The 23347-nt window shown below is 48.1% G+C and overlaps 1 protein-coding gene across 1 annotated transcript; it reads right to left on the bottom strand.

Moving 5' to 3' along the window:
* Window positions 1-5670: 5670 nt before the first annotated feature.
* On the bottom strand, window positions 5671-12896 carry LOC124680240 (AFG1-like ATPase). The gene is made up of 14 exons (XM_047215329.1): window positions 12735-12896; window positions 11606-11745; window positions 11373-11506; window positions 10779-10924; window positions 10504-10583; window positions 10083-10340; window positions 9405-9515; window positions 8758-8880; window positions 7396-7517; window positions 7251-7320; window positions 6913-7005; window positions 6685-6812; window positions 6328-6469; window positions 5671-6050 (listed from the first exon to the last, which is right to left on the bottom strand). Exons 1-14 carry the CDS (start codon window positions 12883-12885, stop codon window positions 5913-5915), a joined length of 1836 nt encoding a protein of 611 aa, XP_047071285.1. The 5' UTR covers window positions 12886-12896; the 3' UTR covers window positions 5671-5912.
* Window positions 12897-23347: the final 10451 nt, after the last annotated feature.

Genomic DNA, 23347 nt, shown 5'->3' with positions numbered 1-23347 from the left:
GTGAGAGGATTTGGGGCCGCATCAGCCGACGAGAACGATGGAGGATTTGACGCTGGACAGGTTCGCATCGTCGCTGGCCTCAGAACGCGGGAGGTGCCGCGGCGGTAGGACGGTAGCGGCCGCACTGCAGAGGACGTGCAGCGGGCGAGCGGCGGCTGCAGCCTCCGGGAGGGGAAGAGGGATGAACGGACGAGCTGGGACGGTCGCGTGTGAGCGTCGTGTGGCGGCGCTAGGAGAGATCTGGGACGGGTCGTGGCGTCGTTCGATGTGGTTGGGGATAGGATAGGGATTGGACACGCTCGTTTTGGTTGTGGATGAGATATTCAAGTTACATGGGCCTACAAATTCTTAGTGGGCTGTAGTATATTACCTACGTTACGAAGACACAGGACACATGGGATCGGGTAGTTCGGGTGAATCGGGTACCCGCACTTATTACCCGAGTTTCCCGAAATTAAATCGGGTTTACAGTTTTGCCACCCGATGCTACACCCGAATTTTCGGGTTTCGGGTAATTCGGGTTCGGGTCCAGGTATTTCGGGTTCGGGCATCGGGTTTCGGGTTTTATGCCCACCGCGTCTAGCGCCGCGGCACATGGATATCTTTCCACGGCCCACCTCACATACTCCCATTGTTCCTCCACTGGTCTCTGGTCCAGCGACACACTGGTAGAAAAGAGGGCTTCCGTCATTAGTCGCGAAAATATTCGAACCGCGACTAAAGGGGGCTTTAGAGCATCTCCAGCCGCGTCCCCAAAAGCGTCCCCCAAACCACGCCGGATCGAGCGTTTGGGGGACGTGGGGGACGTCGCTCCCCAGCCGCGTCCCCCAAACGCCGCCCCCAAACATTAAAAGTACTTTTTTTGGCTAGAAAAAAACTATTTACTAATATTCAAATGGGTTGAACATAAACAAATTATATATAAAACTTCGAAAAAATATAATTAAATACATATAAACTATCTACTTCTTCTTCTTCGCTGATGGCCTCGCCTCGTCGTCGTCATCGCGGTGGCGCTTCCTGCTCGTCACCTCTTCCGAAGAGGCGGTGTCGGCGCCCGACGCGTCGGAGTCCTCCTCGTCGTCGCCGGTGCTCGTCGGCTGCGCCTTTGCCTTGGCCTTGGCCTTGGCCGCCTTGGCCTTGGCTGCCTTCGCCTTCGCACGGGCCACCGCCGCCGCCGCGTCCTCGCTCTCTTCTTCCTCCGCGTCCTCCTCCCAGCCCAGCCATTCCTCCTCGCTGTCAACTGGCGGCGGGGAATCGTCGCCGCCGCTCGGCGTCCCGGCTCGTCCCACCAATGGCGCCGGCCCGACGAGGCTTTCCTCGCCGGAGGTGTCGGACGGGAGCTGGGAGATGTAGCTCATCGTCGCTGGAGGTGTCGGATGGAGGCTTGGATGAATGGCGGCGTACGTACGGGTCTTATTGAGCGCGGATGAACGGCGGCGCAGAAGTCGAAGAGAGCGGCGGTTGCTCTTCCGAGGAGTCCGCGCTCCATTCCGGCGGGGTTGGCGCGTCGTCGACGCGGTTGCCAATGCGACGGTTCCGCTTCCCGGCAACCGCACCGTCGCTACGTATGTGGCGGTTGAGCGTCCGAGCCGCTGACGGGTCGGGCCCGCGCCTCCTCGCCTCTCATTTCGTTGTGTCCGGCGTGCCCGGTGCGTCCCCTGTGGGACGAGGACGGGCTCGGGACGCCGGACACCGAATCGGGCCGCGCCGGACAAAGAAGGCCTTTGGGGCGCGCGGCTGGGAACGTTTTTTTGTCCGGCGCGCCCCAAATCGCTTTGGGGGACGGTTTGGGGGACGCGACTGGAGATGCTCTTAGTCGCGGTTCGGGAGGCAACCCGCGACTAATGCTCCATCCGAGACGAAAGGGTACCCTTTAGTCGCGGTTGGTAACACCAACCGGGACTAAAGGGCTATGGAGAGATGCGGCCGGCGGAAAAACCTTTAGTCGCGGTTGGGGACACCAACCACGACTAAAGGGGTACCCTTTAGTTCCGGTTGGTGTCCCCAACCGCGACTAAAGGTTTTTCCAAGTTTTTTTACTCCCACGCGCCCTGCACCCCCCCACCACGCCCCCCCCCGCGGATCGCCTTTTTTTGGTTTGTAAAATACAAAAGAAAATGATAGAACCTTCAAAAAAAATTGTTTTCAGATTCTTGTATGTTATGCAACCAGGGCCGGCCCTAAGGGGGGGCAGGCAGGGCGGCCGCCCCAGGCCCCAAAAATCTAGGGGCCCCGACCCACGTAGTATACTTCTATGTATATGCGTATATGTTTTACCGGCTTAGCCCAGCAGAAAAGAAAGGCCTATGGCCATAGGAAGGAGCATTGATCGTGACCGGGAGTCCATGCAAAAGAAAGAAAAAAAAGGATCGATCCGCATGCCCGTAATCAGCGACAGCGGGGCTAGCTAACAGAGGGTTCTTGGTTTCTCCTATTTTCCCCCTATAATTCTGAAATTTTGATTTTCAGTTCGTCTCTGGTGGTCTCGACTGTTTTAATTTTTGAGGCCCCCCCCCCGTCGCGCGCGCACACACCACCGATTTAACCGATCTGACTCCTGAGATATATTGTACTCTACCTTCCCTTAGATGATGCATAGATTTTGCCATTCAGATTTTTTTTTCAGCATTTGCATCAAGGAATAGTAAAAGAAAATTTTAAGGTAGTATGTATAAATTATTTGATATGCTACTTGCAGATACATTTAGGTGTTATTAAGAATATATTTCTATGCATATATTTATTAGTATTGTTGTGATATCTATATTAGGGGGCCCAAAAAAAAATTCTCGCCCTAGGTCCCGAAATCCTCAGGACCGGCCCTGTATGCAACCTACTATTCGGAGAAATTAAGAAATTCGAATTTTCATTTTTTTTGCAAAAAAAGTTTAAAAAATGGTAAAACCGCAATAACTTTTGCATACGACGTCGGAAAAAACGTATAATATATCAAAAAAAATTCTGAAAAAAAGTTACATCCGAATTCACCAGGGTTTACCCGGTTAGCCAATTTTTAGAGTTCGGAAACGATGAAGAGAACCTAGTCCGTAACGCAGCTGTGGTATGTGCGGCCACCGATCGAGGCCACGTCCATGGTGATTGCCTCTCAAGCCATTTTAAGCTGGTCTTACTGCGCAACAGCGATGACCGTACAGAGGTGCTCGCCTGCCTCTATGATTCCAAGTCTGGTGTTTGGGGACATATCATCTCGAGAGAAGCTGCAGATGTGGTTAATCCGATCAGGCCTGCAATCCTCGTTGGCCATGCACTCTACTGGCTTTTATTAGATGATAGCATCATTGCGTTTGATCTTAAAAGGCAGAGTTTGGATGCAATTGAGATGCCAACAAACTCGCATGCTATTGCCGGCAAGTCCCACTTCCAGGTACTGCGGACCAAGGGGAACATGCTTGGCCTCGCCATCTTGACAGGCATGATCGTAGAGCAATGGGAGAGGATGGACTATCATGATGGAGGCGCGGGCCGATGCGGTCGGCGGGGGCGCGGCGCTGGACGTGGGGCGCGGCGGCGTGGCTGCTTGACGGCGGCGTGGTGGCTACGGGTCTTCGGCGTGCGCGCGGCGGTGGCTTCGCTCTCGGGTGAGGCGACGGCGGCGGGCGGCGCGAGCTGGCGCCCGATCTGGATCGGGAAGGAGGCCGGGGGTGCTGCGACGTGAGGGCCGGCGCGGCTCGGGAGGCCGCCGGTGGTGCGGTGGTGGCTTCCGGTCGGGATCCTGGCGGGGAGTGGGCGGTGCGGCCGTCCGCCGCCTCGAGCTCGGGCCGGGGCAGGGGCCCCGGTCCCATGTCGAGCCCATCCTCCTCTGCCCTAGATCCAGTGACGCCGACAGCCATGGGGGCAGCCGGGTGTCGATCTGGAAAGGGAGCCTCGCCGGTATCCGGGGTCCTCGCCGGTATCCGGGGTCCTCGCGGCGGAGTTTTTTCCCGTCTCCTCTCTCGTTCTTCGGTGCTCTGAGCTGGGACGCCGGGGCGGCGGCCCTGGAAGGTGGGAGTCATGTTGGTTGGCTGCTGGCCGGTGACCACGGCCGTGGGGGCGGCGTGGTGGTCGTCGAGTTGAGTGCTGTGGGGTGTAGATGGCGGTGATGTTGCCAAAGGGAGACCTTTGCCCCTCGGGCCACGGCGGCGGCGTCCGCGGACGGCGTTCCCTTGTTGAAGGCGACGTGAGGCCAATCTCCGTCACTCTACTTCGTCCGGGTGAAAACCCAAGATCCTCGGATCGGGCGGTGGCGGCACTCTGTGTCGTACTCTTCTTGAAGACACCGTCTTGGAGCCCACAGCGCGAGGCTCACCGTTGGTTGTGACGGAGGTGATTCTTCGGCGATCTTCGGCAAGGCTTGCTCCGTGCCCTCCCCTTGTCGAGCTTCCTTGGCGCTGCTGTTCGGTTTGTGAGCAATGTGGGTCGGTCCCCGGTGGTGGTCGGCTTCCGGTGGCGTTTCTGCGACGGTGGAGTGCTGTTGAGGCGCGCGTGAAAAATGGCTCACTCTCGAGTGAGCTCCGGCCCGACACTGTAGACTCCAGTTCTACCCCGAGTCCTCGTAGGCGCTTTGGCTGAGCTTGTTGGTCCATTTCTGGCTGTAGTATTTTCGGTAGTGCGTGTGGGTGTGTGGTGTCGTTTTGTAAGCTGGGTTCAGCACTTTGTATCGTTCTCGCCGTTGCTGGCTTTGTTAATTCAAAGTCGGGCACTTGAGTGCCTTTTATCTAAAAAACGTGGGTGCTTCAGAAGACCGTGCATCTGGGCAAGCTCCTTCAGCTCAGATCATGGCGGGAGAAGCCAATGATTCGGGGTTGTGACGAGGATAACACTGTGATTCTTGTGTACACGGAGGATCGCGGTGTCTTCATGGTCCAATTGGATTCCATGAGGTTCAAGCATGTCGACAAAAGAACTTACATATACAGCTATTATCCTTATGCAAATTTCTATATGGCAGACAATGAATAGGTGAAAAAAAAAGATGTTTTATTAGGATCCAATATTAGGTGAACAAAAAATGTTTCCTTATAATATATATATTTTTGGTATCTTTTTGCTGTAATATTTTATTTCATGTGAATATGTGTTGGGCTTGGTTGGATATCCAAAAGGACCAATTTATCATATCTTTTTGGTTTTCTATTTGTGGTGGTTGTTAGCAAAAAAACCATTGCAAGTTTAAAGTTGCAAAAACAACAGATTTTCTCGAATACATATCTCAAGTCAATTTGATGCATTTTTAATGTCCTTCAAGGCTCCGTTGATCCAAACGATGTTAGACGCCATCAAATCATCTCACATCATGACCTCATTCGTGCTACTAGTAATTTTTGTGAAGATAACATCTTGGCATCCGGAAGCTTAGGAAAAGTCTACAAGGGACAATTGAGCAATGGCTTGGTGGTTGCAATAAAAGTTCTTCACATGCAGCAAGAGCAAGCCATCCAAAGTTTTGATGCTGAAGAAAGCCAAAGCTGAGTACGCCAAGCAGACAGCAACCACATCACATAGCATGCCACAGTGATCGTTCTCCTTTGTTGCTTGCCATACCATCTATCTATCAGTTCTTCTGCAATTACAACGGCCGTGCACTGTGCCTTGTGAAATGGGCAGAGAGGCTTAATTGTATCATGATATAGATTGGGATGTATTGCTATCTACGACTCTGGTAGGTCATATGTTTCAAATAAAGCACACAAAATAACATCAGTAATCATATCTACGAAGCATAATTGGGCAGCAGAGCTATGAAGTTTTATACAGATGCAATGACACGTGTCTTGCTCACATCACTTGTGTTACGTACAGCTTAAGTACACACCAATCTCAAGTTCGATCGCTTTGTCCAAGCTTATTGCGCACTGTTAGCAAATCAGTTTTCCGTATACGTACCTTTGTTAATAGAATGATACTACAGTCTACACGGGAGCAGGCTGAGAGACAGTCCTATCTTTTGCAAGAACAGGGGTGCATTGTTGTTGATGAAGGGCAGAGTAGCGGAATTTCTGGACACGCTCGAGATACAACGGGGTCTGCATTTCTATGAGCCGAGATATCTGCGAAACAAGACGCATATGAGGTAACTCTATACATGACACTAAGTTAACAGTGTGGGGCAGTTGAAAAGAGGTACTCCAGGTACATGCCATGAAAGTAATGCCAGTGATTCTAAATAATTTACGGTCACCACATGAAAGTCATGTGGTGGAATAGGGTGAGCTCTTGGAACTTATTCCAAAGGTCATAGTGCTAATGGGGCTTTATTAGTAATTCATCATCTCCAGCAAGTAGCAACAAACATTATATAGAAAAGGTACTATATTAGTTACTTACCGCTCTCCGGAACGCGAACATTTCTTCTTGACCAGACAGCATTGACACAAGGCCTTTAGCAGATGGCCCTACACCAACCTTGCCTTCTGCAAAGACATCCCTCCTTAACTTTGTCCCTTCGGCTTCAGTTTCAAACTGGAAACTGCATAATATGACATCTGTTGTGAATAAATGAATGATCATTCTTGATTGAATTACATTTTGAATGGCTTTGTATTCAAAACATTACAGAGGAATAGAAAGATGATATACAACAAAGTTTAGCAATTTTAAGCACGATTTACAGGACTCAAAAATGTTACTTGTACTTCACAAATGTTGTTAGTGCATCGTGTGTATAAATGTAACTATTATTACCTCTCTAAATCAAAAAGCGGTCCTTCTTCAGTTCCTTGAAAAAGATCATCAATAGATGAGATAGCTAAGCATATAAGACGGCAGTGATGATTGTACAGCTCATCAATAAGGGTGATGAATCTTCTTGCCTAAATGAGGATAATATTAGAAAAAAAAGTTCATTGGGCATACACGAATTATTATGTACTTAACAAAGCCAGCAGATCAGAAAAGCAACAGATCAATAACCTTGTCACGGATCTTCATACTCATTGCTGGAAGGTCTGTTATGAAAACTGTATGGTAGTTCTTGGCTACAGCTATGTAATCTGCAGCTCCGACCTAAGCATTGGACCGAGCAACACAAATTGATATTCAGCATAATCAAAGCATGTCTTATCGAATCTATTAAAAATCTCTCTGTGTATGGCATTAGAATTCAATTCCAAATTCATACACCATAAAGGAAGACAGATACTACTACATATATCATTTCTATCAAGGCAACAGTGACATCATCATGAATATAGTTTCCTTTTCCTTCTATTGGATTATAGATAAATGTAAGCTAGAGAATGAGATATTACTGGGCGGCCACATAAATACTCGAAATCAAACCTTGCCACACCGCTACAACTTTGAGGAATCTCAAGAGATCTGTACATGTAACATTAAAGTTAATATAGCCCACAATCATGTAATATTGGTACAGAGATGATTTTCAGTACAAACCTTCCAAACATTACAGGAATTGTAACTGCAGTAATGTTTCCTCCTGTCTGGTTAGTTATGTCATGCCACATAGCCTCATACATACTCCTTGTGTCAGATGTAATAGGCCAAAAATAGTGAATCTGCAGTATTTTGCGAACAAGTTACATGAAAAAAAATACCAGGTTAAAATAGGGAAATATATACAAGCAGAATAAATATCAACTTTTTGAACAAAACGAGCATAAATCTGTAGTGCATTCAGAATAGGTCAAACCTTATAAGTTTCATATTGGAATTATAATAGGGATCAGAAAGTGTAGCTTATATGCATACTTGACTTCACACATAGAATATATTCTTGAATCCCTTTCTTACAACCAACTTGATAACTAAAAATTTACAGAGCATCACCAAAGATGAATATATTATTACAGCCACTGTTAATTTATTAACCTCATGGTACGAAAGGGAGTTAATGTTTTCTTGCATACAAACTACCCTGCATAGCTAGACGACAAAGCCCAAACTTCGACAATGGGATTGGGTCCATTTAATTACTGTGAACAAGGCAGAAGATTTCAAGAGAATGCCCACCAGATGATTTGTAAACTAAACTAATATGTTCAAATAATGTGTTCTAATAACCTTAATTTCCCAATCAAGTCACTAAATTCTAGACAATTTAAGCATATGCATACAAAAGATTGAAATATCATATGAACTACTCCCTCCATCCGAAAAAGGATGTCACAACAACAACAACAACAACAACAACAACAACCAAGCCTTTCAGTCCCAAACAAGTTGGGGTAGGCTAGAGTTGAAACCCATAAGATCTCGAAACCAAGTCATGGTTCCGGAACGTGGATAGCTAACTTCCACGCACCCCTATCCATGGCTAAATCTTTGTCGATATTCCAAACCTTCAGGTCTCTCTTAACGGACTCCTCCCATGTCAAGTTTGGTCTACCACGACCCCTCTTAACATTCTCATCACGCTTTATCCGTCCGCTATGCACTGGCGCTTCCGGAGGCCTCCGTTGGATATGTCCAAACCATCTGAGACGATGTTGGACCAGCTTCTCTTCAATCGGTGCTACCCCAACTCTCTCCCGTATATCGTCATTCCGTACCGAAAAAGGATGTCACAGATTTTTCTAAATTTAGATGTATTCATACAAAAAAAAATTGTCCACATACATCCAAATTTTGATAAATCTGCGACATCCTTTTTAGGGACGGAGGGAGTACTTATTTTCAACCTGCTATCAGCCTATGTAGTATGTTTATCACCAGAACATGAAAAGCAGAAGTTTTATCCAAGTCTTAGGACCAAGTGTCATAAATTCCTTATGTCACTAACAAAGATTACAAGGCAACCTGAGTTGAGCCGTCTGTTGGAATAAGGCGGCGATAATCTGTTTCAGTTCCAGCCAGAATTTTATTACAGGTCTCGTCCAACTTAGATAGGAACTCAAGGAAGATTTCCCGTTGCATCCCATCCTACAAAAAACAAGAGGGAGGAGTGAAATGATCAAAGACAAATACAGAATTATTTTAGTTTTAAGGTACATATTTATACATAAAATTAGAACTGAGCTTCAGGAAGTGTCTTTCCATTTCTTATACATGGATGCTATGTTTAAAAATAGTTAAATAACAACAAACTTCTATTCAATGAGTTCAAAAGGCCACATTATCTTTTGCCAGTTCTGTATCTAGAATTAGGAAAAATAAAGATGAACTCTAGTTTAGCTCCTCTACACATTTTCTACATTGTTACTCATTTATAACAATGATGGCAACTTCACGTTCTTTGCCATTTGATCTTTATTTCACATCCTGTTTTAAAATTGTGAAAAGTCATTGTTTGTAGGAACAAAAGTTCTAGTTACAGTATTTCAAATGGACATTTTCAGCAGGTTAGAATGTATTTATGCCTTTCACTTCCACCTTCTCCATTTGGTGAAAACGTAAGTGTTTACTGTATTTCTCAAATAGAAAATACTAAGCACAAAAGTACCTACCTGATTCAGATCTTCTGGTGCCTTATTACTGGTAGCAACAAGGACAGTTCCCGTGCTTAATAGTCTGTTCAGAATACCAGACAGGGCGACAACAGCAAATACATCAATAGTCTGCACATATGCAGCTTATTAGTACATTAAAATCTAGAGGCTGCAGAATTTATTGAATTTACAGTGACAACTAAATATTGTATAGTAAGTGCAAGCTAATGGTAGACAGAGTAAAGTAGCAATAGGTGCTCGTATAAGTTTTTTTCTCAGAGGTGCACGCATTACATTAAAGCACAAGACTAATGTAAGAAGTTATCAAGTGTATTAACCTCACAAAAGCTATCTCTATCTAAGAAGTTGAAGTTAGGATTGTGCTAAGTCATGTGGGCATCAGTGTACAATCTAATTTACCATCATAAAGATAAATTGTCACTTATTAAAAAATTACATAGCGAGTATGCTACGCTCATATGTACTGTGGACTGTAAGAACTATAAAAGAGGTGACATAAATAAAGGAAAATAGATTTGAGAAATTCTACCTACAAGACTATCCGTTGAGTAACTGGGAAAATTGATTAACTATGGGAGTAATCTGTTAAGAATGATGCTAAGTGAGACGTAAAAAATGGCAGTTTTCTTCAAGAAGTCAGAAAAGGCCATTGTCGGAAGTGTGAAATTCAGGTACCTGTATCTCGTCAAAGCATAAAATGCTTGCACCACATTTATTTGCTTGTCTATCAACAAGGAACTTATCAGCAACAGCTAAAAGGATATGCTTTTGCTGTGTATCTTGTTTGTACTTTTCTTCTCCGATCAGCCACTCCTTTATTTTGGCGTCGAAAGGGAGGCCTGATATCCAACTAAAACTAGTCGAGTGAATAGACTTGTCATCATCACGTCTCTTCCACACATCATGCATATGATCATTTATTTCAAGCATAGCCTGCATGAAAGAGTAATTCAACTTTACACAGATCCTAGAGAGCAGGATCCAAACTGAAATATGATAATCACCAAGTTGATTCACAGAACTCTTGTGAAGCCACACATGTACTCTGTTTTGCCATCTAGCCAAGCCACACGTACATGATTTCTACATAATTTACCTCATGAAAGTGAAACCGCCTCCTGTGTTTGATGACACCTTCAGTGGCCCCATAAAACATGTCCATCAACATTGTCTTCCCTGTGTTAGATATAATACAAATTAAATATTTCGCCTGGGTCAGCTGTTTATGAAGATCATTTTATTTTTCAAAATACTGTATAAACTTGCTTGGGAAAAAGGCTTTGATGTTGTTGTTGTTGATACAGGAGAGAACTTGACTAAAAATCCCTAACTCTAAGCATGCATGCCAGGTGAAATTATTGATTAGCTTACCACTTCCAACATTCCCGTAAAGGTATAACCCTTTTGGAGCAACAGGTGCGACTGGTTTCTGGCCAACCAGCGTATCTAGTTTCTTCTCTCGGTTCAAGTACGACACCCATCTTCCAACTCCAGGTTCTATATTTGCTCTCCTTTTTCTGGTTGAATCAGCAAAAGATAAGTTAAACAGCGACATTGAATGCAGTGGAAAACATGAGTTTAAACAGACTATAGGTTCCTGATCTGCTTAGTTACACTGTTGACAGTTCTTGGAACATATATGTAAATGAGACTTCTAACACCTAAACAAGCAAAATATCAGAGTATGCATAGTGCCATCATTGTTTCATCATCTATTAATAAATTCTCCTTTTTCTGAAAAGAGATGGTAGTCAAGAACAAACTGGGTAAGTAAGGGATAAGGAAACTTCATCTATTTGCACGAATGGCTTACTAAAACGGTATCCGTAGGCAATACTAATATCATTTAAAAGAGGATTCAGAGTCATGCATGAACAACGCCACTGCTAAGTGAAAACACATAACTCTTGATAATAAGAAGCCAAAACACAGAAAGAGAGCCCAGGCAAGGAGACTGAACATTACCGCGAGATCAACTTATCGAGAAACCCCCTCTTCTCGTCGATCCACACCCCGTCATGCTGCTTGCCCTCGGCTTCCTCGAGGAGGAGCCTCCGCCGCTCCTTCTCCCTGGAGCTGTCCCACGTGGACAGCTTTGCCTGCACTTCGCGTAAAGGCGCACGCACTCAACAATCTCCCTGTGCAAACGACCCGAAATGCACCTAGCTAGCGGCACTTGTCGCGATGGGGCAACTCACATGGTAGTCCTCCATTTCCATCTCGTACCGCTCGAGCTTCCGGAGCAGCGTGTCCAGCTCGGACGCCACGGTTTCCTGGTACGGGTCGTGCCTGAGCCTCCCTTTGCTCACTAGGTCCCTGTATAGCGTCAGAGGGCCACCTTCAGATACAGAAGGCGATGGTATGAGAAGACAGAATCAAGCCGATTTTTTCAATAAAATCGAAGATCACGCAGAGTCACGTAGATGATCACACTTGTCCATTAAATTTTTCCCCCAGATTGGATGGGCATTTGTATAACTCGGTCCAGGGTCGTCGATGGAGGCATGCAAGCTGTGCTCCCCCACACGGCCCCCAAAATTCTGGGCCCCCGGCTAGCGATGGCAGGATGCAGAAACTGCAGCGTATCGTCTTTCCTCGATTTTTTTTTTGTTTTTTATTCCTGCCGCTCCTAGCGCCAGCAGGCCAAAGCCAGGGTGCTACGCCAGCGGCCCAATTCTTTTTCCTATCACGTGTCCTGGTACCATTGTACTAGGCTGGCGATCCCCTTGCTAGGAACGGAACCGCTGATCACGGTTGCACAGGTGATGGTTTGTTAGCAACTAGTAGTATTAATAAAGATATTGCTCTATGCTTATTTATCTGCAGCTGGATAATTCATATTACTGTATTGCACCCGCATAAAAGAGCTTTGTAAACTCAAGTTATTGAAGCATTACTTCCCTATAGCAAAACGAAGACACGGTTGATTGAGGACAATACCGCACTCGAAAGATTAATTATAAAATTACAATTAATTTTTGAAGAACACGAGGTTTGATTATTATTCAGTGCCACACTTGCTCTTTTTCATCACAGTATTTCATATGCTTTCGAATATTTACGGAATAGCACACACATAAATTGTATCACTACTACATGGAATTATTGTTTCATTTTATTAATTACACAATGAAAAAAAATTAGGGACCCATTTTTGAGGTCGCGCGCACCCAATTTGTGGAGACGGCCCTGACCCTGGCTCGGTCGGTGGCGAATGGTGGGAAGTGATGGAATTAGAACCATGATGAAACTTGTTCGGGCAGAGCTGTGAATGACGAACATGCTACTGCACTGCCGCTTCAGAGAGACAGAGTGGGAGAGGGATACCTGGTTTCGGGCCGTGATCGGCGGCGTGGTGGAGGCGACGGGGGAGGGGGAGCACGGCGGGGGGCTGCGGGCGCGCGGGAGGCACATCGCGGGCGAGGCCGGCGAGGAGGGCGGCGGATCGGCGGGGGAGACCGCCGCGCAGCCGGAGCATCGTCGCAGTGGTGGTGGTGGTGGTGGTGGTGGGGCGAAGCTTACGGCGAGGTGGTGGCTTAACTCCCAACCGCGGCCATGTCGCGGACGACGGAGGCGACGCGGCCGCTCTTCTCACCGCACACCCTGGGCTAGAGGTCCAGCCCTTTTCGCTAGGCCTACCTACCACCGAGAAGAGCCCGTCTGGCCCTTTTATTATTTCGACAGGCCCGTTACAGAATACTAGTATGTGCTAGTAGCCTAGTACTTCGACAGGCCCATTGGTGGACATGATTCCCTAAAAAAAAAAGTGGGCGTGACGAAATGTTCAGCCACACGTGGATCAACCATCAGCAAGTATCAAACAGATTGTCTCAAAAAAAAAAAGCAAGTATCAAACAGAAAAAACCGCAGACGCAAAGTAGAGTTTCCAAAAGTAAACAAACCAAAACTCGACACAAGTGTTCAGTAATTCAGTTAGTTCACACTCACATGGACTGCTGTCGCTGAAGTTCATGTACCCATTAAACAATCACATCGATGAACTATGCGGCATCTACAAAGAGCAAGGGATATAGCTCACAGTAACTCAATCAATCTTGGATCTTCGTTTAGAACAGGCCGTAGAGATAAATGATCATGCATAGTCTTTAGTTCAAGAGGCGGCCGCCGGTCAACCTCGACATTGTGAACTAATATTCAGATTCAAATGGCTTGATGAACTTTGTTGTGTGCGATGTTTCTAATAGTCATTTTTTCGAATACAAATCATTCAAATTTTAGTGGGATCAAGAATGAATATTCGACAATCAGATAAAACTCTCCACCCTTCTTCTTCCTTCTTCTCTCCTCCAGAGACTTTTAGAGTCATCTTCAGGTGGTCGGCCCGATCCCGTGCCCCTCCGGGCAGCGATGTCGTCCGGCAACGGTGGTTAGGGAGGGAAGCCCAAATCTCTCTTGTACATAGTAGGGCTAGTCTAGGATTAGATCTTGGAGAATTAGACTTCATGCATGTAGTTCGCTCAATGCCTAGAAGTTGGGAGTGCTTCACTAGTGCTCGTGGGGTCTGACCTGCGGCTTCTGGTGGTGACCCTCTTCTCTGTGGAGCTCATATGGTTGGAGACGGAGGCGGAGAAAAGCTTCACTGCCGACATCTCCTTCAGTAAGCCTGTTGGGTCTCCAGATCTTTTTCTGGAGGCTTGGGGCTGTGTTGATGGCGCTAGATCGACGGCTTTTTCTCTCTTCTTCAGCCATCACGGGGATGGACAAGTGGAGAGGTGGGACGATATCCTCTGTCTATTTGTATCCAGGGTTCTCAGGCTGGGGAGTTACTCAGCTGGGGACGCGCGATAGTGACGGTCAGTAGGCGGCCCTCCTCGGCCACAATGAAGTGGCTTTTCAACCTGAAGGCCACATGCCACCTTAGAGGCTCTTTACCTCCAGTAGAATGTACAACAGAGATGCTACCCCAAGTGGTTCATCCCCGGGACACTACAGGAATCTGTCAAGACGCCGACGGCCCACAGCCCTCGGCGTAGAACCGCCTCGCCCTCGGCATACTCTACGCCGACGGGGGCCCTCGGTGTAGCTCCTCGGGGAAGGTGGGCCTCGGCACATGCCACGTGGCCCTCGGCGTAGCCCCGCCCGTCGGCGTAGACGGAGTAGACCGACGGCTGGCCTCACCCGTCGGCGTAGTGGCCGTCGGTGCAGGTCGCTAACCGGCAACGTCGAGGTGACGGCCGTTACGGCTACGCCGAGGGCCACACCGTCGGCGTTCGTTGACGCGTGGCGCCACCTGGGCGTCCCTGCCGCTCGATACGCCGAGGGCCCGCCCGTCGGTGTACGTGGACGCGGGCGATACGCCGAGGGGCTCACCGTCGGCGTAGCGGTGAGCCTTTTGGTCCATTTTGGACGCGTGGCGCGACCCGGGCGGCGCACGGTACCCGAGGGCCCACCGTCGGCGTAGCATGTGCCATATGGTCCAAGTCGACGCTACCCCGAGGGAAGCCGTCGGCGTAGCATGTGCCATTTGGTGCAATTGCTAGATTTCCTGTTTGTTTCGCAAATTTTCCAGATTTGGCAGGGATACACAAGCACATATAATTCACATGAAATTCATAGGCATGAAGTGCAAATACATATAACATCAAGTGCATACATAGTGTCATAGTGCCATAGGTTGCATACATAGTGTCATAGTGCCATAGGTTGCATACATAGTGTCATAGTGACATAGGATGCATACATAGTGCCATAGTGTGCATACATGCATGGTGCCATAGTGTGCATAAGATACATGGGACTACTAGAGGAGCTCGTCGCCGCTAAACACCGGCCCGGGCCGATTCCTTCCGGTAGAAGCTGCGGAAGAACCACCGGGAGAAGGACCGGGAGAAGTACCGGGAGAAGTACCGGGTGTAGCACCGGGAGAAGGACCACCATGATGAACCGGTGTCATGTCCCTCCCACCACCCTGGTTTCCGGAACATCCCGTTCCCTACACACATGTTCCCGAGATGTTAGCAATTTGCGAGGCAAAGGAAAGCCGTAGTATTCGGTTTGGCGAAGAACTTACCGTTGTTCTCCCATAGTACTCCGCAGCGAAATTCTCCTTCGATGGCATGTTTGGCGCCGGCCCCGGAAAGGGAGGCATCGGCCCTAAATCCGTCTGTCTGTCCGGTTTGATTGCCCACAAACGACGCCTGCAAGATAGTTTACATGTCGGTCTTTGCGAAATGAAGCATCAAACTAGGGGAAAGTGAGACTTGTCATCATTTGCGAAAACAAAGGTTGGAACTTACATGTATATATGCCATGTACTCCATGAACTGCTGCTGGTGCTGGTTGAAGGCCACCTGATATTCTTGATGAGCGGCCACGTAGGCCGCCTCGAAGTCAAGCTACAATTTCACAAATTCATGTCTCGTTAGCACTTAGCAATGTATGAACGAAAGTCGGAAAGAGGATGGAAATGAGAGAAACTTACGTCGTATGCGGGTTGCCGAGCCCGGCGACGAGGCGGGAGAGGGGGGCTGTCCTTGGTGAGGCCCGCCTTGAGACGCGTGAAGGTCGTGGTGAGGGTATGCTTGACGGCCTTGTTCATCATGGCGAGACGGCCATGCGGCAACCCTCCGGACGACAGGACCAACGACTCCTCGTCGACCTCCGCGCTCATGGGGTCATCCACCTCCGGGTGACGATGCCTCACCATCTCGCAGTAGTTCTCGACGTCCTCGGCGTAGGTGCCGAAGTACTCAGGGAGCGAGGGCTGAGGCTGCGAGAGATCGGGCTTCTTAAGCCGCATCTTGTTGTATATCTCGAGGTCAGACATCTCCTCATCGGGTCCTAACGCGGCCCTCTGCATCGCGAAAGGAAATGTTGTGAGTACCAACTTTGAACCTGAAGGAAAATAAAATGTATACATACCGTCTTCCCCTTGTAGCGCTCGTAGGCGAGGTTTCCCCCACAGTGTGTGCCACCGTCGCCTCGGTTCTCCGCGTTCCGCCTCGCCACGGCTGCAAAGTCCTCGTCCATCTTGAGCCACCTCGTCCTAACCATCTCCTCCCATGCCTCGGCATGCGGCTCGGCCCAATCTGGGATAACCTGAAAATGCAATACTCAACTCAATCTAATGCAATCGCAACTTAGTAGCAATGTAGAATCTCATTGACATTTTACTCACCGACATGTAGTCCTCCACCGTCATCTCGTACTCGGCCTTAGCATTCTTACCGACAATGTCCGGCTTATGGACCCTCTCGCCTCTCTCCGCCCGAAGTGACCCGCGGACGTGATCCTTTGGTTGTACCACACTTGCGGTGTCAACCTCTCACAAGTCGCCCGCAAAGTCCCGTTCGCGGCCGTCTCCTCAACCTCGGGCGCCACACGATAAAAACACTTCAATCATGCAAAAAACAATTGTGAGATTCATGAGTTAGAACATTGGGGTCATCAAATATGAACGAAGCTCGAGAAAATATGTCTTACCCAAAACTTTCTCATCACGGCCTCGGCAGCCGTCGGGAAGCCTACGCCGGGGGCACTCTCGTAGTCCGTCCAAGTAGTGGCTAGCTTCTTCTCGCCAGCTGGGACGATGCCGAGGGGATAGTACTTGCCCGGCCAGAACTTCCTAAGCAAAGCTCCAATCATGCTTGCTAGGCTGGCGCGCCTTGACCCCGGAGGAAATGTCCAATTGCTGCACATGAAAATCAAACATTAGCACATGAAAATCAAACATTAGTACATGAAAATCGAAATTGCCAAATTAGTACACTTACTCGGGGCCAGCGGGAATAATAAGGGTCTTCGCCTCATGGGTCTTAGGCTCCTTCCTCTCCTCGGGGACTCTCGCTTCCCCACGAATCTTCAGTGGCTTCGGCCGCCCATCCTCCTCCGGAGTCTCAAACCCGCGGCTAGAGTCCTCCTCGGCTCTAGACTCCGTCTCCGCCTCCTCTCGTAGACGGCCCCTCCAAAAAGAACCCGGAAGCAACGTCGCCCGAAGCCGAGGGCGGTGGCTCAAAGTCCGGTCCTCCCCGGCCACCTCCACCTCCACCTCCACCTCCACCTCCTCCCAAGCCACCTCCACCTCCACCACCTCGTCCCCGTCCTCGTCCTCGTCCTCGTCCTCCTCCTCCTACCGCAAAGTCCTCGTAACGCGGATTGCGACGCGGTTCCCTCTCACTCCTTCTAACATTGTTCTTGCGTTGTTGCATCTTCTTAAGCAAGCTCGACGAGTCCTCCTTGCCGCCGCTCATATTGTTCAATCACCTGCATTGAGAAAGAGAAAACAATTAAGAAGCATGTTCAAGAATATATAAATAGTAAGCATAAAGACACTAAACAATTAAGAAGCATGTTCAAGAATATATAAATAGTAAGCATAAAGACACTAAACAATTAAGAAGCATGTTCAAGAATATATAAATACTAAGCATAAAGATACTAAACAATAAAGAAGCATGTTGAAAAAAATATAAATACTAAGCATAAAGATACTAAACAAATAAGAAGCATGTTGAAATATAAACACATAAAAGACCCTCACCAGCCGTCATCAATCTCATCGTCAATCTCATTTTGTTTCTCATTGCCACTATCACTATCACTATCTTTTGAGTAGTAAGTTGGATTTTGATAGACGGGTGGAGGCTCATCATCGCTATCATCTTCCACTTGTAACTTCTCGAGCATATCTATGTCCTTTAGATCCACCAGCGACTCACCACGAGTTTACGCATCGTTCACGAGGTCCTCTTCAAGAACACATTCTAACTCAAAGTGCCCGAAGTCCTCTTCCTCTTGATAGAAAATTCCCTCGTATGTTACGGGGTCAATGTTGTTGTAATCGTCCTCGGAGGGAATCGGTAGGTTACCATGTGGCGATACCGGAACACGACTTCCCGGCCGTTGAGGGCCGCTTTACGGCATGGGTACGGCAAATAATAAACTTGCTTGGCTTGGTGAGCAACAATATAGACATCGGCTCCGGTATAGGTGGTGGAAGGCTTAACTTCAACTAACCCAATGGACTTGGTAATTCTCTGTCCACCTCTTGGGTCGAACCAATGACACTTGAACACAACGAGATTGAGTTGTTTGTTTGTACGGTTGAAGGTCAGCTCGTATACATTCTCTAACCTCCCGTAGTAATCAAAGGTATCGGATCCTTTAGTGAAGACACCGGTATTTATCGTTTTTGGATTCGCCGGCCCTTACGGTGTGTCTCTGTATGGAATCGAAACCCATTCACGTCATACTTCTCATACTTCATGACGTCACGGTTACAACCTTGGGAAACACATCTCAACTCATCTGTCATCTCAACGTTTGCATCGGCTCCCTACAAGCACGGTTCAAATTTGTTTTGTGCATTAGTTACGTGGAATAACGGGGACAAGTCACATATTGGTAGGTAAGAGGGACAGCTTAGACATTACTTTTTTCATGAACCAAGACACAAAGTTTATTTTTACTTCGGGAGCACCCTCTTTCGGTAGAGTCTCCAACTCCGCGCCCGTGGGATCGCGCGGAAGCCACCACTTGTTCATCCGTGAATTCGCTGAAAGGATACAATAAGCATTAGACCGAGTTGAGTGTAGGTGATCGAAACTAGATACAATAAGCATTACACCATGTTACCTAATGAAATCGTGACCGCCATCGTCGTCGTCCCCCCACCACTTCCTTCATGTTCATAAGCACATAGAGCATTATGCAATCCTTCTCTTCCCTCTCCAATCTATATTTTTGTCCTTTACCAGCCTTGCCACCGGGACATTGGAATAGTTGAAGCTTGGGGTCATTCATGGGCACGTCGACATTGTAACGAGAGACCGGGTTATGCGAGTGGGAACTTCATCGGGATAGTACGTTGTTGCGGCATCTGCCATCTCCCGAAGGCACGTTGCCTCAGCTATGCATGCTTCAATCTTGGCTTTGTTTCCGAGTTATCTTCCGAATATACTTGAACTCTCTCTCAATACAAAGCTGCCACCGAAACTGCACTGGGCCACCCAAGAGTGCCTCGTTTGCGAGGTGCACAATGAGATGTGCCATCGGAGTAAAGAAGCCTGGCGGAAAGATCATCTCCAAATTGCATAGCAACTCCGGCACTTGAACTTGCACCTTCTCAATAACCTTAGGACATATCTGCTTAGCACAGAGCGTGCGGAAGAAATGGCTCAACTCCGCGAGCACTCGCCATATTTTCTCGGGGAGATACCCTCGAAGCATCACCGGCATCGGCCGCTCAATCCATATATGATAGTCGTGACTCTTGAGCCCGGTGACTTTTCCCGTCGAAAGATTGACTCCCTTGCTCATATTCGAACAATAACCATCGGGGAACATCACGACGTATTTTAGCCACTTGAATGCCTCCTTCTTTTGGATGGAATCAAGGCAGAAGTCGGCGTGCGGCTTGAACCAATTCTTTCGACGGCCGGTAGGACGTTGCATGTGTAATTTCTTCCTATCACGAGCTTCTCAACATCGACTCTAGCCTTGACATTATCCTTTGACTTCCCGGGAATGTTTAGGCACGTGTGAAATAAGGACTCCGCGACATTCTTTACGGTGTGCATCACATCGATGTTATGGGGAAGTTCGAGGTCCTTGTAATACTCGAGCTTCGTTAAGGCTGCCTCGTGAGTCCAGTTGTGTGTTACACCATATCCCTCAAATTGATGGCCAGATTCCGATGCCGGCGGCACGAGAGCACGTAGCTCGGCATCAACGGCTATACCATCGAACTTTGGCACCTCTGTTACTTCATGCACAACTTTGCCTTTCTTGAAGTTCTTTTTGTCTTCTCTGAACGGATGCCTCCGTTTGAGGTACTGCCGATTCGTGTCAAACGCAACATACTTGCGACCCTTATTTAGCCAAAGGAACTCAAGTCGATGCACGCACTCTTGGGCATGGCCATTTACCAGCTGTACACCAACCGCATGTTAGGGCGTACCCGGGCATGTCATGCATGGTATACTGCAACCAAACTTTCATGTAGAAGTTTGTCTTCGATGCTCGGTCGTACGTCAACGTCCCGTGGTGCCAAGAGTGGTTCAAATCATCCACAATTGGCTGCATGTAGACACTCAAGTTCTTCCCCGGGTAATCGGGCCCTGGAATGATCGGCGACGAAACATGGTCTTCCTCGTCATTAGGACTCCGGGAGGGAGATTGAGCGGAATTACAAACACGGGCCAGCAAGCGTAATTGGCGGTCGACATACCATATGGATTGAAGCCATCTGTAGCTATTGCAATTCTGACATTCCGAGCATCTGCTGCCCTTTGGGGGTATTTTCTATCAAAGTTCTTCCATGCATTGCCATCAGATGGATGTCCCATCTTCGTCCGGCTCTGATTGTCCTTTATTCGAGTCCCCATCTTGTGCCACGTCATCTGTTTGGCGGTCTCCTCAGTCAAGTAAAGCCGCTGGATTCTTTTTATGAATGGGAGATACCGAAGAATCGACTTTGCGATTTTTGACTGCCTCACCTGACCATCCTTTCCCGTTACCTCTTCATACCTAGAGGCCTTACAAATGGGACAGTACTTGTCCTCCGCAAACTGTTTCCGGAAGAGAACGCAGCCTTTTGGACAACGGTCTATCCTTTGATAATCCATGTTGAGCGCCGACATGAGTTGCCTCGTCTCGTGCGGGCTTTTAGGCGGACAATGCCCTTTGGGCAACATGTTACCGGTTGTTTTCAGACTTGCTTCGAAGCCGTCACGGGTGGTGTTGTACCGGGTCTTGTCGGCTAGACATTGGGAGATGGCATCGAGCTGAGAAATCTCGGCGCCATCGTACGGAGGCGTCTTAGCGGCGGCTATCATATCATAGAAGGCCTTCGCGGCTGGCTCTGGTTCCTCCGGTTCCGGAGGTTCCTCCGGTTCCGGCGGTTCCTCCCGTGAAGGTGGCGACTACGGCATGTGGGCATCGACAAGATCATCTAGAAAGTCTCTAACCCCATCGTACTCATTGCCATTGAGCCGCTGCCGCATCACCTCACCTCTGTCACGTTCGTGCTCATCAAAGTCGATCTGCGTGACGTAACGAGGCATATACCCATATTGCGAGAAGGTGTTTAAACATGTCATCCTTTCCACGACGGTGATGCTTCAAGCAACGATTGCACGGGCAAAGTGGCTGAACCTTCTGTTTTGTACCACGCGCCAACTCCTTCACTAAATGCCAAGTCTTCCTTATCCACTCATCTGTTTTATTAGTCGCACTAACACGGCCGGTGTACATCCATCCATTATCAGCCATCCTCTCGCTCTATTGGAAGCCAAACGACAAGCATAGCATTTATATCAAATAGGAAAATGCATCATATTTTAATTTTTTTAACGAGGCAAAACGAATGCATCAACCTACATCTCTACTAGGTGGGCTCCTAGCAGCCGCCGGATCCGTAGATTGAGTACGTTCTCCATGCTCTACCCCGGTCCGAGTCAAAATTTCGGCAGCACCTCCCCGCTGCTCTCCCGATACACGTCTCGCCAAAAAGACAAGAGGATGTGCATCCGGAGAACAACGGTGAGGCGCTGCCGAAATCCTGACTCGGACCGGAGAACGTACCCAACTACGGATCCGCCGACTGTCCCGTAAATGCCGCAAGCGTTACGGTTGAAAATATGCCGACCACTAATGCATATTTATCCGCGTAACGCTTGAGGACGGGAAGTGACACCTAGGCGACGCAACTTGACTTGGAAAATGAATCTAGTGACATAAATAAAATGCGGAGAAGAAGTTCGAATTTTTGCTCACCCTCGGCTGTAGAGGAAGTAGTCGAACAACCGAGTGTCGATGTCGGCGACCGTCGAGAAGCGCGTCAAGATCCGGGGCTCACGACGAGGCGGTCACAGCATGGCCTATTACAAATCCATATTATTAGAAGAAATTCACATTTCAATTACACATTTCTATTTCTTTCCAAATTTCCACTATTCTATTTCTATTACTATTTCAAATCAATTCTATTTTCTATTTGTTTCTACTATTTACACTATTCTATTTCTATCCCCACTATTCTATTTCTAATACAACAATTAAATCATAACAAAAATTAGTAGATTACTCAGGTACTACTTATAAGTACCATTCGTCAGAGAGAATTTAGAAATGAATAGTAGCACAGAAGTGCAATAAAATGCAAGAGATGAGGCTCCTAATATCAACATTTACAATGTTTAACCTACCTCGAACAAAAAATTACACTGCAACTCACTGAACTTAGAGATAATCCACTTGAGCAACAAGATGATTACTACACATGAACTGAAATAAAGCACACCTTGAACCTAATTAACAAAGCTAATTTCATTCAGCATTGACAAGAATGCTGCTGCCTGTGTGTTTGTGGAATGCAACAGAGTCAGATAGATTTCATTTCACGAATGAGTTAATTCCATTATTTGCACTATACACGCACCACTGACACCACCACCATTCGTGAACAGACCACTAGTGCAGACCGGGAAGCGGCAGGGGGGAGGGAGGGGAAGCGGCAGGGGGGAGGGAGGGGGTTCTCACCGGAGGGGGCGGCGGCGCGGGGCTCCGGTGACGAAGAGGGGCGGCGGCGCGGGGCAGGAGGCGGCGGCGGCGGCGGCGTCGTCGGGCGGGGAGGCGGCGGCGCGGGGCAGGTGGCGGCGGGGCGGCGGCGGCGGCGGCGCGGGGCAGGCGGCGGCGGCGCGGGGCAGGTGGCGGCGGCGGCAGCGGCGTCGGGCAGGAGGCGGCGGCGCGGGACTTGGCGAAATGGGCTTTGGCCGACCAGGAGGCCGACCAGGGGTTTTTTTGGGGCTCAGATCCCTAGCTACGCCGAGGGCCACCCATACGCCGAGGGCCACCCTCGGCTTAGCATTTTTTTATTTTTTTTTTGTTTTTTTTTATTTTTTTTCTTTCATTTTTTTTAATTTTTTTTCTTTCATTGTTTTACTAGTATATAATTTTTTTTACTAGTATATATTATATTA

This window comes from Lolium rigidum, unplaced genomic scaffold (assembly GCF_022539505.1).
Source record: "Lolium rigidum isolate FL_2022 unplaced genomic scaffold, APGP_CSIRO_Lrig_0.1 contig_10568_1, whole genome shotgun sequence".
In the NCBI taxonomy this organism is placed as follows: Eukaryota; Viridiplantae; Streptophyta; class Magnoliopsida; order Poales; family Poaceae; genus Lolium; species Lolium rigidum.
This window is presented reverse-complemented; position numbering and strand designations above follow the sequence as displayed.

Excerpts from the sequence above, each read along its gene's own strand:
- LOC124680240 (XM_047215329.1), bottom strand. The coding sequence starts at position 12,885 with ATGCTCCGGCTGCGCGGCGGTCTCCCCCGCCGATCCGCCGCCCTCCTC. Across the intron at positions 10,341-10,503 it reads GGCGGTTTCACTTTCATGAG|GCTATGCTTGAAATAAATGA; the intron begins GTAAATTATGTA and ends TCTTTCATGCAG. Across the intron at positions 6,813-6,912 it reads GTATGAAGATCCGTGACAAG|GCAAGAAGATTCATCACCCT; the intron begins GTTATTGATCTG and ends ATCCTCATTTAG.